This window comes from Triturus cristatus, chromosome 2_1 (assembly GCF_964204655.1).
Source record: "Triturus cristatus chromosome 2_1, aTriCri1.1, whole genome shotgun sequence".
NCBI lineage: Eukaryota > Metazoa > Chordata > Amphibia > Caudata > Salamandridae > Triturus > Triturus cristatus.
Window position 1 is genome coordinate 1,122,861,423 of NC_140581.1, and position 18,311 is coordinate 1,122,879,733.

At 45.2% G+C, this 18,311-nt stretch overlaps 1 protein-coding gene across 1 annotated transcript in view; it reads left to right on the plus strand.

Moving 5' to 3' along the window:
- Positions 1–18,311, plus strand: part of LOC146866453 (17-beta-hydroxysteroid dehydrogenase 13-like) — a 294,735-nt gene that overhangs the window by 150,588 nt on the left and 125,836 nt on the right. The window contains exon 2 of the mRNA XM_085636530.1: positions 13,334–13,441. Coding sequence (XP_085492656.1) covers positions 13,334–13,441 — 108 coding nt within the window. The remainder of the gene's footprint in view (positions 1–13,333; positions 13,442–18,311) is intronic.

Here is an 18,311-nt window from a genome sequence, read left to right on the forward strand (position 1 = left end):
ACAACCTCATACAGGAGGGTAAACTGATAACCAATACCTCCATTCATTGCACTCTCGATGTGGCAGATATCGCCTCCAGAGCTGTAAATACCAGTGTCCTTTTGCGTAGGCACGCTTGGCTACGCATTTGAGGCTTTAAGCCTGAGGTACAAAGTTCGATCCTGAACCCACCATTCGATCAAGAGCACCTCTTTGGCCCTGATGTAGACTCCTCCCTGGAGAAAATGAAAAGGGACATGGACACAGCCAAGTCAATGGGAGCCTTGCAATCGCAAGCTCCCAGGCGTTCTTTTCATCGCTCCTCCTACAGAGGCAACTCCAGAGGCTACTCATCAGACAACCCTTCCACTTCTTACAAGGCTTCCACCCAGTCAACCTTCACCAGAGGTTACCAGAGAGGAGGTTACAGAGGAAACAATAACAAGGGCAGAGGCAAGACTAACAACACCCGCTCTGCCTCCACCCCTACCCAATGACTTCCCCCCCGCTTCCCCTGGACCATTCCACTCCTGTCGGGGGAAGGCTACAACAGTTCCTTCCTATCTGGACCAACATCACCACAGACAGGTGGGTGCGACAGATAGTTCAATCAAGATACTGTCTCGAACTTACCTCTACCCCCCCAAACATACCACCCAAACAGCGTCCAATGTCACAAGAACATCTATCACTGCTAAAGCAGGAGGTAATCTCCCTTCTACAAAAAAATGCAATAGAACTGGTTTCCCTGCACCATCAAAACACAGGAGTCTACTCCCTGTATTTTCTCATACCAAAGATGACGGCTCTCTGAGACCTATTTTAGACCTCAGACCCCTAAACCAATACATACACTCAGACCATTTCCACATGGTCACACTTCAGCAGGTCCTTCCTCTTCTTTCACAAGGCGATTTCCTTGCTACCATAGATCTCAAGGACGCCTACTTCCATATTCCCATTCACGCAGCTCACAGGAAGTATCTCAGGTTTGTAGTGGACGGGCAGCACTATCAATTCAAAGTGCTCCCGTTCAGAGTCACAACAGAACCAAGGGTATTCACCAAGTGCCTAGCGGTAGTAGCACCCTACTTAAGAAGACCGCAAATTCACGTCTTCCCATAGCTCGACGACTGGCTCATAAAAGCCAGCTCATACAACCAGTGTGTACACCACACTCACGCGACTATCCAACTACTCCACGACCTGGGGTTCATAGTAAACCACACCAAGTCTCATCTGTAACCATCCCACACACAACAATACCTCAGTGCCACCATAGACACCTCAAGAGTGCTAGCCTATCCCACTCGAGACAGGATAGCAAACATGCAGCCTCTCCGCCCCAAATTTCAACCTCAACACTCCCTTCCAGCTCGAGTGTTCATGCAACTCATAGGGATGATGGCCTTTTGCATATTTATAGTGCCTCACACAAGACTCCAGATGCGTCCCCTACAAGAGTGCTTAGCACGCCAATGGAACCAGGCTCAAGGTCAGCTAGCAGATCTGGTGTTGGTAGACGGTCGCACTCATCGCTCTCTGCAGTGGTGGAACACCAAAAACCTTTCCAAAGGGCGACCGTTCCTAGAGCCAGTTCCGCAAATTGTCATGACAGCGGATGCATCGCTCTCCGGATGGGGAGCTCACCTATTCCATCACACCATGCAGGGCAGATGGATACCTCAACAAAAGTTACTCCACATCAACCACCTGGAATTACTAGCCATATTCTTAGCCTTAAAAGCATTCCAAAAGCAAATAACAGGCAAAGCTGTCTTAGTCCGCACATGACAGCCATGTACTACATACAGAAACCAGGCGGGACCCACTCTCTGCAGCTCTCTCAGCAAGCACAGAGCATATGGAGATGGGCTATACCACAGAATATATTTCTCCTAGCCCAACATGTCCCGGGAGTCCAAAACACCATAGCCGATCTGTTAAGTCGTCAAACACAACAGATCCACGAGTGGGAACTTCATTCGCAAGTTCTTCAGCCATTCTTTCAAATGTGGGGGCAACCACTGATAGACCTCTTCACCACCCACGAAAACGCCTAATGCCCAAGCTTCACCACCAGATATCCACACCCATTGTACAAAGGCAATGCAATATGGATGAATTGGTCATGCAGATTTGCGTAAGCTTTTCCGCCTCTCCCACTCATTCCACTGATGGTACGCAAACTACAGCAACACTCGCTAACTCTCATTCTAGTTGCTCCAACTTGGACCAGACAACCGTGGTACACCACATTACTGGAACTGTCCGTAGCTCTGCACTAAAAATTACACCTCTCACCACGCCTCTTAACCCAGAACCGTGGAGAGATCAGACACCCGGACCCAGCTCAGCTCAACCTTGCGATATGGCTCCTGAGGTCTTAGAGTTCGGTTACTTTAATCTTCCCCATGACCATATGAGCGTCATTAAAGAAGCTACACGTCCCACCACTAGAGCCTGCTATGCAGCCAAGTGGAAGCGATTTCTGAATTATGTCATAACACCTTCAATCCCCTAGACGTGTCTATCCAACACATCATAGGGTACCTGCTACACCTTCAAAGGTGCAACTTAGCCTATACGTCTATTAGACTGCACCTTGCTGCCATAGCAGCATACCTACAAAATAGACAACATTTATCACTTTTCAGGGTACCTTTATGGAAGGCCTTAAAAGGATAATTCCTCCCAGAGTTCCACCCTCACCTGTGTGGAATTTAAACTTCGTTCTCACGAAACTAATGGGCTCTCCTTTTGAACCTCAACATAAATGTGAGCTACAATTCTTAACATGGAATGTTGCTTTCCTAGTGGCCATTACTTCCCTTAGGAGAGTTAATGAGCTACAAGCACTAATTATCCAGGAACATTTTTACAAATCCATCATAATAAGGTTGTTCTACGAACTAATCCTAAATTCCTTCCAAAAGTCATTTCTCCCTTTCACCTCAATCAGTCTGTGGAGTTGCCCGTATTTTTCTCGCAACCGCAGACAGTCGCAGAAAGAGCTCTTCATACTTTAGATGTTAAAAGAACATTGCTTTATTACATCGAGAGAACACAACCTTTTCGTAAGACCAAACAACTTTTTGTGTCTTTCTCACTACCACACAAAGGCAACCGCATACCAAAGTCTGGGATACCTAGATGGATTGTTAAATGCATACAAATCTGCTACCACAAAGCAAAACATACTTTATCTGTTCCTCCGAAAGCCCACTCTACACGAAAGATAGGGGCTTCTATGGCATTTTTAGGGAACATTCCCTTAGATGATATCTGCAGCTACATGGTCTACACCGCAAACATTCACAAGACACTATTGTGTAGATGTGCAAACATAACAACAAGCTAGTGTGAGCCAGGATGTTCTCAAAACACTATTTCAAACTACTGCAGCAGATACTGGTGGTCGCCACTAAGGATGGGTACTGCTATAAAATCTATGTTAAGTGTGTGATCTGCAGCTCTAATGCCTTGAACGGCAAATGCTACTTACTAGTATGCATCTGTTCTTGGCATGTAGAGCTGCAGATCCACACACGCCCACCCGCCTCCCCGGCTACCTTTATCTGTTCCAGTACCATCTTATTTAGATACAGCATACATGGGCATCTTTCCTGTTTCTTACAAAGCTCCATCAATTCCCTGCTGGCGAAAAACAATCTGAGGATGGAACCGATGCCCATGCGCACTATGATCCAAAGGAGGAGTCACCTACCTCGTGACTTCCAAAGACTTTCCAGGACAAAAACAAGTGCAAACATCAGGGCCCAACACCAGATGGCGATCTATGCTAAGTGTGTGGATCTGCAGCTCTACATGCCAAGAACAGATGCATACTGGTAAGTAGCATTTGCCTTATGCCACATATAATTACATTTTGAAATTGTCACAAATAGAAGCTGCAGCGCGTTTAAGACAAATTGATCAAGATGGTTTAAATAAAGTACTTGCTGTTGCTGATAATAGTATTAATATGTTGTCTTCTCGCATTTACAACTTAAACAACATTGTGTCATCGGTTATAGACATATGCAAAATGTCATGTCTTCATTGTACCATGGGCAAAGTCAGCTTAGAGCCATGATGCCGTTTAGCTTGACACTTCAGGTACTCACAAGTGGTCGCATACCATGGCGTTACCTTAATTTTACACAGCTACTTTTGCCTCATGGGCAAAAAAAATGCCACATACAAAATGTTACATGTCAAGAAGTTAGAACAGCTCCCATTCACAATTGCAGAGACACCGTCCACAGTGTGGCTGATACATGGCATAGTATCTTTGCCAATTTCAACCTTTCAGATCACAGCTTGCATGAAACATTTCCCAGTGGGTAGATATAAAGTTCTAGGGAGGAGCTTTATTTATGATTTATGGTCACTCCCATTCTCTTATCAATGTGAGCGAGCCGAGAAAGAGGTATTTTTTTCTGGAAAACAATGATGTCTGCAAACACATTACCATTCACAGTGCATGCAATGCTTCAGTAGCAAATTTGGCTTGTTATCTAAAACGAATACCAGCCCATTCAATTCTCCCACTCATCATCTTCCTTTAAAATGGAATCTATTAATGCTAAGCAACCAAGACTGTTGTTTCATGAAGACCAGGATCCCGTTTAATTTATCGGTCTCCCAGATAGAGACCTACTGCAATAATGCAAATTTTCCCACTACACATACGGTCTCAGAAGCTACATTGTGACCTTCAACCCTAACTTTGAAGGCATATTTTAACAAGCTAAGTATAACTCAAAGTCTTATTGTTCCAAAAGGAGGTGGCATTAACATCTGCCTGACAATAGTTTGAACAACAGGTTGCAGGGATATCTATTGAAATGCAGTCCTTGCTTAATACCAGTTTGCCATTACACTTCGGCAAGCTAGTGCACCCAATATTGCACACTTTTTAAAAATGGTCAGTACTGGCTTGGTCAGTACCTTCCAATACATTTTTGGAATAATACCGGCATTTATCCATTCATTATTTTCCAGTGTGTTTGGAGGCATATGATTACTGTTATTCCGCATTGGTTGCATTTTGATTCTACTTTTGATACTCTGCAATTGATGTTCCATTTCGAAGCCTATTGGCACTGGAACTACCACTGGTCAAGCTGTGTAGTGAGCGCATAATACCATTCTTTGGAGTACCTTTGCTCCATAAACTGAACACTGACTGGTCATTGCCATTCCGACCCTCCTGGTTTACCTGTGTGCAGCCCGTGTTTCATTGCCAGCTGAGAGTAAGGCTTAAGCAGTGTCATCATAAGGATTTTGGGGGAAGCAGGACAGACATATTTTTGAGCCCCTGTTCGGGAAAACTTTACATTTTATTTTCTATTTTCTGCCAATTCAAATCTGCAAACAATAACGAATAATATAAATATACTGGAGGCCCAGAATCCTTAAAATGACACTGATTAGAGAGAGACAGAGTCAGTGGGAGAGAGGTTCTGAAAGAAAAATTGACAAATTTGAGACCAGCAGACCTCATGGAAAGTGGAGCCCATGGGCATTTGCCCATTTTCGCTATGCCTTAAAATGTCTCTGGGCTAAAGTATCCACAGGACGGAAGAAAAATGCAGATTTTAAATCAGGTAAACACACACCAATAGAATAGTCATTAAAGTAAGTAGTCAATTCTTTTACCCCAGTGAAACACTTTTCTGTGGACTGGTAAGCAGCAAGAGATTGAGTGGAGTCAGGAATGGCCTGTCAATGTCTTGTGCTCATGCTGATTGCGTTACTTTTACCCTCCTTTGTTTCAGCTGGTGGTTTGGTGAATGTGGTTTATTCTGTGGCTTCTGGTAAAATAAAGCAAGACTAGAGATGGCATAATATTTGGTTCTGTGTCTTTTTTTAAATCACGACTTTCCTTTGCTAGGCAACTGGAAAAATCTGCTTCTTTCCTCATTCTTCTGTTCTACACATTTGTCCATGACATTTTAATATATATTTCATATATGCTATGAGGCTAAAATTATGCTGCAATACCTAGATGAAGCTTTCTTTATTTTTTGTTTTCTTCTATCGCAGTCAATGTTCACTTGATAAACCGCAAGGTCCAAACTATGTATTTTGGTCCTTTTAAGCTTCCTTACACCCTCCAAAGCTCAATGAGGCACTGTATTTTGGTAGATGGCTTTATGAAAATAGTTACACAGCGGTCCTCAGCATGTGTTGCCAGGCATAAAACTAATGAATAGGACAGAATACGCTTCTATTCACAACCTTGCACTGCGCTAAGCATGGCAACCATTCACTCTGCAGTTTGGCACCAAATGAACAATTGCCAAACTGTGACACAAAGGGAAGTGCAGGCTCACAAATATGTAGTGACTTGTGTAGTTTTTATACTAACACCGCAAGCAGCACAATTGAAGCCTGGGTTGCTATAATCTACTTCTGCATGTTTGCAACAAATATTAAGGAGCTGCAGTCATGTATTCTATATGCATAACGGATGTGCGGCCACACTGTTATGTGGGCCCATTATTGCGGTAAAATGGGCATGGGGAAGGGCCGATAGCGGCATTTTCGAAAGACTCAAAAGATTAAGGCCTAGCCTTGTGTAGAGTCACTTCAAAGCATGGGCAGATATCATCTCCATCTCCAGTTTGATTGGTTGATGAACATTATCTGGAATCTAGTCTCTAAGTTTAAGGTGGGGTGGGGGCGGGGTAGTAGAAGAGATGGTGAAATTCAAGACTGCATCAGGTGAGCACACTGATTAGCTGAGTACCCAACATGCCGTGCTTAAATTGTGTAGATGGTTGTAGGTGGTGGCACCTGTATCCATTTTGGGAATCAGGACTCCTTTTCTTCACTAATGTTCTTTGATGCAGAGAAAGAGAGAAAGAAATTCAGAAAAGAGCACAAAAAGGTGGGAGAGAACGATGGGAGAACAATGACAACAGGAACAGTGAGGGTGGGAAAGAACTTGCGAGAGACAGATAAAGATACAGGAAGTGTAGGATGGTGGAACCAGTGGTCGAAGTGGGCAGGATCAGAAGGGCATGGAGTGCCCCTACTTTTTTAATTCGACAAAGTCTGTTCCCCTACTTCTTCATTTTAAAAATGCGTCCCAGGACGGCAGGAATGGTCCAAACTTAAACAGTATTACGGGATCATCCAGCCCGTGTGGTGCATGTTGAGGAGGCCCTCTGCAGTTTCCAGAACCTCCTCCTCCCCCCTTCCCATCTGTATCTGTGGGCAACACTGTGGGAGCAATTTTAGGAGCAATCAATCATCAGGGGAAAATGGCTACCTATGATGGCCCAGCTGCTGTAGTGTGATGTACACCTCATTTAGTGAGGAGGCAACCTGCCTGCTCCTACTTTGACCAATACAATGAACACATTAGGACGCATTGGCAGCCCTGCCCTTGATCTCATCTGCCCTTTACTTTACTTTCGGGCTCTCCCAGACTGACAATGCCACAAAGATAGGGAGGGGACTCCAGTGTTGAATTTGTTTCAGGCTGTGCCTAAAACTTGGTGCTTTAAAAAACAAAAAAATAACTGTAGAATACGATTAATATCTTATCAGCTGTTTTCCTGATTTTATTTTATAAAATGTGTACTGCTGCTCTGTCTGTGCTCACTGTTGTATTCTTTTTAAAAATACTTTTTAAGGATATAACATAAAAGCAGCCTGAGGTGTCCAGTTCTGTGCACCAAAGCCCCTTGTGGACCCTATCCAGGGTCGGTCTGTGAAAACAAATCGGCCCAGGCACCAAGGCCGGACTGTCGTAATGGGCATCGGGTGGAGGCCGGAGGGGTGGGAGGCTGGTTTTGTTACTGGGGCTGCAAAACTGACCCCCAGTAACAAAATCAGCACAATGACTTACTTCTCACTCTCAAAAACGCATACATCACTGCAGAGTTCCTTGGAAACCTAGCCGTTTTCAGGCAACAATAAAAGAGTCAAGATTAATATTTCTGATGGTTGATATTCCTGTTGGAGAGAGATAAGAGTTTTGACTCATCTAGTGTAGCACTGAGGGTTATTATGCCTGCTGCAAAGAACGTGTATCATGCAGATCACAGAACTGTATTTAATGTGCATAGCTCAGTGGGCTACTGCTTTTGTCACAGAGGTACTTTAGTTACTTACAATCGTAATAAATCTAGCACCTTGAGCTATGATCTGCCATCAAAGAGCTGCATGAAAACTGCATGGAGCAGGTTTGGAAGTTATGTTTTTCCCTAGTCTTTCATTATCCTAATACTGCTAAAATGGGTTTGTTTGGGTACAAATGCATTCTTATTAGTAAATCCAACAACTGTGTTATGTTTTGAATCCTCGGGTTGTGCTTCTCCAGAACTTAATAAATGCCAACCAGAATTGATGGCATGTGAATCGTACACCTTGTAGTCCCTTTTGTCTTGCATGACCTTTTCTAAACACTGATTTAAACACGTATGATTCATTGTCTCTGTATGTGTGCATGATGTAAAGTGCTCCAAGTACTACACTGGTATGAGATCGCTATAAAACAAATGAAATACATGTGAGAGGGGCTATGGAGAGATGAGGGTCACTGTTGGAGGGTAGTAGTGAGGGAAGAGCCCCAACAAGATTGTTGTATCCTGATGCAACTTAGGGTCATCATTTACTGTGCTCTAAAAGCTAATACAGTTGAATATATAATAAAATGTGTTGTAGAATGCACCATTTTTGTCAATTTTTCCAAAATTGTCTTGGGGAGAGAACACCCTCTCGCCATGTCCCCTTTGCAGTGGTCAGGCTCGCTTGCTGCATTTGCTCGCAACACACCGTACAGGAGATGGGCTAAATTCCCAGGGCTGCTTTGGGTTCCCAGTTTGGCCCTGTCTGGCACCAAATTAAAAGTGCCCCATTTAGCAAATGAGGTATCTAAACAAACATTGGCAAAGCCAAAAGGTCTTGTTTTTGGGGCCTCTTAGGTTTATGTTTTTTTTAGCAACGCTTTACAGCATCACTAACATACTATTGTGTCACCCCCAAAAAAATTACGTTGGATGTATCCTTCATTTTCTGAATAAAAATATAATTTTCCCTTTTACTGTCAAGTGGTCTCTCAAGTTTTTTGTGAATAGGAGAGTTAGCCAAGTCGGACAGTTCAAAAGGTATAATTTGCAGGACACTTGAATACATAATGTAGATGTTTGAGCAGCTAGCTGTCTGACATGAATGTGGAGGAGCCCTTGTGGGTCTCCGTGAGTCAGATCAGATTTTCCTGAAGAGTCGCTTTATCGTCTGAGCCTTGCTTAACCCCTTCCTTGCTGTCCACTAGTGCAACAAAGGCACACCTGTGAACAGAAGGAGCCTTGTATTCATGTGCTCAATGTTTGAGGCAAAAAACGCTCATTGGTTTCTGAACAATGAGTGTAAAAGCGTTAAGGTAACCATGTAGTTTGTGCTTATATTTCGCATGCTTTACATAAACTTGCATTCCCTATGAGTGTTTGCTTTTTCTAGGATGATTTTACTTTTTTCAGACAGTGCATATTTTGAACTGAGTCACATCCAGATGTTTATAACGGGTCACAATTGGGTTGTAGCTAAAGGCAGTGTATGTTTCTCTCAGTGGGGCAGAAAGGTGCTCGGGGGGAGATGTGGCACTATGGCCAGAGCTACCGAATTTGGAACTGAGGAATCAGGCTTCATGACCAGTCCACCAGACCCCTCTCCTGAGGGAGCACATTCCCCTGCTAGACCTTAGAACGCCCCGCTAGACCATAGGAGCCCTGGTCTCTTAGCACCGCAGGTGGACCCTGCCGGAGCCCAGTGTGGGTTAAACTTGAAGGCCTGCCCACCACAATTCCTACTGAAATTCACATCCAGTCTTGTGAGCAGGCCCACGAAGCAGCACACCCTAGATCAGCAGAGACTTTGTCGCTGAGGACACAGGACCCTTGAGGCCAGTCCGCCTCACCCATTGGTGCCTCGATTGGCCTTGTTCCAGCAGTAGTAGTGCAACTCACTAGGGATCAGCAATGCAGGATTTGCACGCACACCAAACTAAAGGGCATATTCACGAGGGCCTTGTGTCATGCTTGCACCACGGGACATGGTAAATGCATGACACAAATCCCCAAGTCATATTTATGAAGCCACTCAAACCCACTTTGAATAGCTTTGATTGGTTTCATAAATATGGCATAATGCAACACTGCGCAAATTGCTGCTTGCCTTACTCTGCACGCGGGAGGCGTTGCAGTGGGTGTTCCCACTCAACTCCCATGGTTTATGATGCATTCCCAGATTTACAAGGTGTTGTAAACCTGAGACGGCATCAAAATCTTGAGCCTTCCCAAGGGAGGCACAACAAGGAGAAATATCTTCATTTCTCCCTGTTTTTCCTCTTTCTAGATGTGCAGCACACATAGAAAGAGGAAGAAGCCTCCCAGGATAATATTTGTGCAGGAAGGTGCGCCTTCCTACACAAAAACAATCCTGCATGCAACAAAGGCACCCTTGCACCATGGTGCAAGGGTGCATTTGTTGGCGCTAGGCTTACGAAACGGCACCAGCGCACTGGAAAAGGACAGGAATGTACAGTTTTGGATCAATACAGTGCATTCCTGCCATTTCCTTATGACGCAGGGCGGCACAGCAAAGTAACTTGCTGTGCACCACCATTCCCGTAAATACCCCCCTAAGTTAGCAAACTTCACGGTCGCTCTGCTTCATGCGCAAGCACTTTTAACATGTGCTGCCTGCTTTGGGGCCACTGCAATCATGCAGCAATGGTGGACAAAATTATGTTGCAGTGGAGTAAATTATGCAGCTAAGGAAGGCTGCAGCGTAAATGGTATATTTTTGATACTTTATATTTTGATATTTTTACACATACTAACAGTCTCTGCAAAGCTTTCGCCTCATTAATAGTAGTTTAACATATGTGCAGCAGTTAGAACTGTGACCAGTCAACCTTTGTAAAAGGCCCTCCACTTCACAGCAACACAAGTCACGCTGTTTCTTTTAGATAAAACCATCAGATTATGTAGCATATTAAGTATTATATGGCAAATACGGCAGAGCTATAATTATGTGGAAAACATTTGCAAACTAGAATATTTTGCCATTCATGTTTGAACTTCTCTCATACAGTCTCTGTTGGGTGGTATTTCTAGACACCTACCGTGCTCGTGGAGAGACAGAGGATGAAGGTGTCTAATAGTGATTGCAGAGGATAGTAGTCTGAAGGGGACCTCTGGCGGAGCTCATTGCTAATATGGGGATCAAGGTGATATCCTATGCGGATGACACCCAACTGATGTTCTCCTTCAGCGAGGTGTCGTCTTCTGTCTTTGACTCCTTCAGGGACTGCCTCAAAAGCATTTCCATCTGGATGAGCAACAATTTTTTAATGCCAATAAGATGGATGCTTTTTAGCCAAGCAGTCCCGCCCCCGGCTGCCTTGTGGTAGCCGGCAGAACTGGGGACAGCTCCCGTACCTAAGGACTCAGTCAGGAACCTTGGAATCAGATGGGATTAAGGCTTATCCCTTTCTGCCCATGTCCAGCACATATCTGCGGCCTGCTTTGACAAGATGAAAACGATTAGAATATTCATCAATTTCTTGCCATAGCAATCCCGTAAAACTGTAGTGCATGCGTTAGTCACCTCGCATCTTTACTACACCAATGGACTCCACCTTGGCCTGCCTTGCGGCTTGATCCGCAAGCTACAGATAGTGCAAAACCTGGCCGCTAGATTGGTATGTAAGGTTCCCATCCGCCAGCATGTCTCCACCACCTCAGAAAACTTAATTGGCTCCCGGTGTCCAAGAGAGTGGAATTCAAGGCCCTTATGTTCGCTTTCCGGACCTACCAGGGCAGAGGCTCTAACTATCTGAGGAAGAGACTTCGCCCTTACCAGCAGGGTAGATCGCTGAGGTCCAACAATAAACGCTACCTCACCATCCCCCGCTTTGCTAAAGCAAAGATGGGGGCAGAACGTTTGAGGTGGGAACCTCCAAATGCTGGAATGACTTGCCTCTTCAACTACGTGCAATGCACTCTGAACAGGAGTTCAGAAAGGCCTTGAAGACCTGGCTGTTTAGGCGCAGGGACTAGCTCTTTCACCGGCTCTGCTCTGTTGTTATCCACTTTAGCCCCGGGACACCTCAGTCGCTGTGCGCTCTACAAATGTCTTTATTATTAATATTATTATTATTATTATTATTATTACTACTATTATTAAGGGGAGAAAATAACTGATTGACATAATCCAAGGACCACTACCTATTTCTGACTCTACCAATGTTTGAGTCTCATAATTTTAGAATTGATGCATCTGCAATTCTCATTGTTATCTAACTTAAGTAGTAATTACACAAACTATTAATATAATAGTTGTATCTCATTCATCTGATACTGTTAAAAGCATCTGCAAAACCAACAGGTCTGGGTTGTTTTAGGTGTATATATTAATTTATGAGTGGAGTGCTATGTCTAGATACAATACCAGGAAACTAAGAGGCATCTAATGCTGGCTTCATGAAATGTTGCGTAAAGCACATCAAAAACGTAGGACTACAATTTTGCATTGACCGAGGGGCACAGAATGATGTAATCAACATTGCTCCCCAACATGTGGGGCCTCCTGTCATAGAATTTAAACCCGAATTTTATGTTCAGAAATTATTCGAAAAAGGGAGGAGAAGTGCTGATGAAAAAAACTGCATAGCTCGGAAACAAATGGCTTATGATTCCACTTATAAGAGTATTTCGGACATTCTGTGATGTATCCCACATTGTAAATGTATTTTAATGTCAATAACTTATATATTAAACCTCAAATAAATGTGTATCTACTGGTTGCATTAAATAACATTATAAGCTGTAACTGGTCAGTGAAATGCCAAACATACCAAAAATTGGTATGTTTTGCTCTTTCTAGCCACACATCTGACTCCGCCCACTGACCCAATCCTCTGATCATTCTTCTTGCCCCCTAATGCCCCGACCACAGTTCCCCTACTTTTCTTTCCCCACTTCGACCATTGGGTGGAACAAAGATGTGTGATGTGCATCAAAACTCAGCACCCATGATATTCGCTCCAGCATTCAGGAGTGCATGCTTCCATTGGTGCAGTAGGTGCAATGGCGCCGGGGTCCAGAGGCCTGCTGGATCTACTGATCCCTGATTATTGCTATTTTTCACAATTCAAACAGTGGTCAGATGGCCGTTTCCTTCTTTGCACTTGAGCCCATGACACACTGGCTGCGCCACTGATTTTTACAAATGAAGCACTGAGAGCGAAAGCAAGCTGCTCAACGCATGAAACCTTTCAAAGGCAATGCAGAAGATTGGTCTTTACAACTGTCTTTCTTTTCTGGTTTTCTAGCAAGGCGTTGAAGAAACAGCCGCAGAATGCAGAGAGCTGGGGGCTGCTGCTCATTCGTTTGTGGTGGACTGCAGCAAGCGAGAAGATATTTACAGAGCAGCAGAAAAGGTGAGGACTTGCAAAATACTTTTCCCCAGGAAATTTGCAGCTAGTGGAAACAATGTATTTGGACACTCTGGTAGTGACTAAAAGTAAACGAGGACGCAAGATCTGATGCAAAGCAAAGAAATAAAGGGGCATATTTCCAAGCCCCTGACGTTCCTGTGGCGATAGGGGTTTCGCCTTATTTACAAGACGATGTTAAGCCTCTTAACATGGCTAAACACTCCCTTGTCAATAAGGTCCCCTTTCACGCTACACTTAGCGTGAAATGGGTGGGCAATGGGTGTGGCGGTGGGCGTTCCGCCCCAATACCCATTGATTTTGACACTGACTTTTATTTACAAGGGTTGAGTAAATAAGAGGCAGAGGCAAGATTAAGACCAGGGAAAACCTGGTCTTAACATGATGAAATGCTTTATTTCTCCTCGTTTTGATGTTTCTATGTGTGCTGCATTGTGCAGCACACATAGAAACAGCAAATTGCTATAAATGTTTTTTATGTGCATGAAGGTGTCCCTTCCTACCCATCAACAATCATGAACAAAATGAAGATTTGCTAATTCTATGTGTGCTGCAGAATGCAGCACACATAGGAATTGCAAATCGCCATTCTGGATTGTTTATGTGCAAGAAGGCACACCTTCCTGCACATAAACAATCATTCCCTCAATGCAGGCACCCTTGCACTATGGTGCAGAGGTGCCTGCGTTGGAGCTAGGCAGCTGAATTCAGCGCCATCACAGGTAGAAACTCAGGGAAGTGCTGTATTATTGTAAATACGATCCCTACGTTTCTAAAGTGACGGAGCGTGGCGTTAGCAGTTTTGGAGCTAACACACGCTCCGTCCCTTTCTTGTAAATATGCCCCACAGTCTCACAGTCCTACTTCCCAAGAGCAGCATCGGGCTTCAAAGAGAACTTTTTTAGCACATGAGGACAGTATCTATAAGATGCTGCACGTAGCACTAGGTTTTTGCTGCAATCTACAAAAAGATACTTACTACACTTTTCCCTTGAATGGGAGGGAGGATATTTGCTTTTTCTGGAGGCAATCCAGCACGCTTGTGCTGCAAATGCTTCAGGGTTTACTGTATAATTGAAGCCACATGTAACAAGTATTTTAAAAGTATATGGTACGAAAGTAATAACGTTTTCAAAAGAGTTTTAAAGATGGTAGTATGTTTACAGTTTTTTTAGTAATTGTGATAAATTTTGAAGGAATTACATTTCAATCCTAATTTCGTTCCATTTTTAGGATTAGATAATATCACAATTTTATGAGTAGAGTAGTTTAGAAAACTACATTTCGTTCAGAAATATTAGTTAACTCTACAATGCTAGTGAAGCCATCCTTTGAAGCTTGTTTGTGTGTTCATCACTTGACTTCATCTCCTCCCTCCTGTTTACCCTTTCAGCGACTGACATCGGGATATCATTTAAGGTGACATTACCTATCGGCACCATGGACCAGCCAAAAAAAAGTGCTTGTCGACCACTATGCTCGATGGACGTTGGTTAGCGCCTTGTAGCCATTAAGATAAAAACGTGTGTATTTAGCCAACATATATGTTGCCATTCACGTGCCATGTGTGCATATTCTTGCAGCGAGGCTCCTTGTGGTTGGCTCTGTACGTACTTAGGCCCAGATTTATAAATAGTTCAAGCAGTGCAGTGCAGGGCAGCAAGCACAGTTGCTGTGCCGCGATGCGTGAACTGGAGAGAGAAGAACTGAGCCATATCTATAAAGAAATGGTGTAGTTCTGCTCTCTCCATGTGCTAGTGCGCTTTGGCAAGCCGGTGGCGTAACAAAACTTGAGGGGGCACCCATGCAAAGTACATGGAGGGGCCCCCTCTGAAGGGGCCCCCTCTTACCAAACTCAGGAGCTCTCAGGCCAGGGTACTGGGCTGAGGGGGCACCCTGGAGATCAGGGCCCTCGCACCGTGGATGCCTTTGTTACGCAGGGGCGGCTGGTGACATTTGAAATTGGTGGGCGTAAAAGTTGAGGATAAGTGTTATGTCGATGGCGAGCGAGCCGACTATCATAGGAGGGACTCGAGGGGAGAGGGACTTGCAAAGTGTTTGCAAATGGAGCATTTTACAGCAAATTTGAGAGGGCAAGAATGTTTATAAAGCAATTCTGAAGGTGTAGACTTGAAATATGCAAATACATTACAAAATACCCCAGATCTTACAGCACTAACCGAGCCTCCTCTGCTCTATGTGCCTCTTCTACCCTCCGTGCCTCCTCTGCCTTACGTGTTTCCTCTGACCTCCGCGCCTCCTCTGCCCTCCGCGCCTCCTCTGCCTTACGTGCCTCTTCTAACCAGGGCCGGACTGGGAACTAAAACCGGCCCTGACAAAGTGCTCGTCCGGCCCCCACCCCTGGTTTGGGGATGCGGCCGAGGTCTTTGCCAGGGAAGGTTTGTGGCCGATTTTGTTACAGGGCCGATTTTGCAGCTATGCTGCAAAAACGACCCTGTAACAAAAACGGCCCCCAAGGGCCCAAAACCAGCCCCAACCCGTGCGGCGCACCGGGGTATTGCCCGATGCCCGCTGTGGCCAGTCCGGCCCTGCTTCTAACCTCCGTGCATCGTCGGCCCTCCGCGCCTCCTCTGCTTTCCGTGCCTCTTCTACCCTCCATGCCTCCTCTGCCTTATTACCTCCTCAGCTTTACGTACCTCCTCAGCCCTCTGATCCTCTCTTGCCTTATGCTCCTCTTCTACACTCTGATGCACCCCGTCTACGCTCTGCCCCCCTTCTGCCCTGTGATCTTCTTCTGCCCTCTTCACCTCTTCTACCCCTTTCCCATCCTCCTCTCCCTGCGCCTCTCCCGTGGCCGCTTCGTCTGTCTTCTTTTCCTCCTCTTAAATCCCTCACACTGACACGTGATGCCCTGCCGGTGCGGGGAGATGGATATCAGTCCGCGAGCAACCGCGGCCAGGAGCTTGCTGAGATAACCACCGGCACCTGGAAACGATTAACACTCAGCATCAAGATGTGGATCTTGCTGCTGGTGGAAAGTTTTTCAGCATTCACCTGTCAATCATCATTTGTTTAGCAATGAAGTCAGAGTCCCTAAACTGAGCAATTAATATGTGAATGAGAGTCCCAGGGGCAGCCGCATATCGAGTGAACACATTCATTGAGAACTTTACAGCTGGGATTGGGAAGAAAGAAGCAGAATTTAAAACTCCATATTATCTGACCCGGAAGTGCAGTAAGCTCTGCTGTTTTCTTTTAGCAATATAAATGTAGTTCCTGGCGAGAGAAGTCATGTTACCTTCCGGAATTGCACATGGCGCCGAATAGAAAGCACAAGATGCTTACCGTCTACTATCCGTTGGTTTCATAAAATGGCAAACATCCGGCATGCCAGGGGCAGTATCACTTCCAAACAAAAATTCCTCTGCGTCTGCTGCTAAGCTGTAAAGCATATGAAGGCCTATTGTTCGCCAAGAGGGGCATGGTTAAATTTGCACAGATTTTTCTTTCACAGATATTTAAGAGTCTACTTTTTGATTTATAGGCCCTTGCACACCCTGCTGTGCGTGAATATGATACCATTCTCCGAGCAGGGTTATTTCACGAAACGTATATGGGATTTAGCCACAGTAACTTTTACTAGGCCGCTCAGGATGGCCAGCAAAGGATTTACTGCCGCACAGCTTGCGCCAGGTCGGTGCTAGTGATTTCCACAGAAGCTGAAATTAACAACCTTTCCTTGATGCTCCCTCTTAGTGCAGGCATCGGGGCTCTGGTGCCTCAACAGTAGTGGGGTGGGCGGCCTAGTGTCAGGTGGATCACGCTGCAAGTTGCTACAAGGACCAACAAGGGGAAAATGTGCATTTTTTTTACACATTCTGGTTTACGTGCACAATTGAAAAGCACGTTCTGAATTCAGGAATATAATACAAAATATGGCCCGCTTAATCACGAGAGGCTGATTTTCTGCAGTCAGTGAGATTGATTCACAGTAGTCGTGCAAAAAATACCATTCTAAGAAAATCTGAAATTACAGTCGCACAAATTAGCATTTATGACTTTTGACCTTTCGTCAAACCAAGTACATTTCAGCCTGACTCTTGCATAGGGCATGCATTAGTTATTTTCTGTGTGAGAATTACATTCGCGGCTCGCGGGGGGTGGAGGGGGGCGGGGAATTAAATATAAAAAACCCGGAAAACTTACCTCACAGCCGGTCTGCGCCACCTCTGCTCCCGTTGGTGCCTTCACGAACGCCACTGACTGGAGTGGACTGGCAACCCCTCTCAGCCAATCCTGGCGCTGCCAGCAGCACCAGGATTGGCTTAGGGCACGGTTACTACTCGCCCGCCTGCCCATTAGGAGACCGAGGTTTGAGCCTTTGCTCAACCCTCGCTCTCCTAATGGGCATGCGCCACCCAGAGCAGACACTAGTGCGCATGACTGGGCACGGCGCAAAAATTTGCCCTCCGTCCCCACTCATCCGCACTTGTGCTGCTGCCTGTTGCCCCTGGTCTGACAATCATGTCAGTCAACATGACGCCGGACCGCCCACCCCCTTCATACTCTGAAGGGGGTGGCCGGTCCGACATCATGCTGACTGACATGATTGTCAGTTCTCCCTTGGCGTCTTTGAACTTAAGTAAACCTGATTACTTAAGTTCAAAGACGTCGAGGGAGCTGCGGGCGGGGGGGCTACGCCCCAATGGACGCACCGCGCCTGTTGTTATGCCACTATATGCAGCCTTGTGCTAGCGAAGACAATATTGCCCTGTACTGCAAGGGTGTCTGTGTGGTGTTCAGGATAGTTCTTTTGCTGGAAGGGATTCCTTCCTGCACAAAAACTACCCTTTGAAGCTGTCTCTTCTATGTATGTGTGCTGCAAAATGCAGCA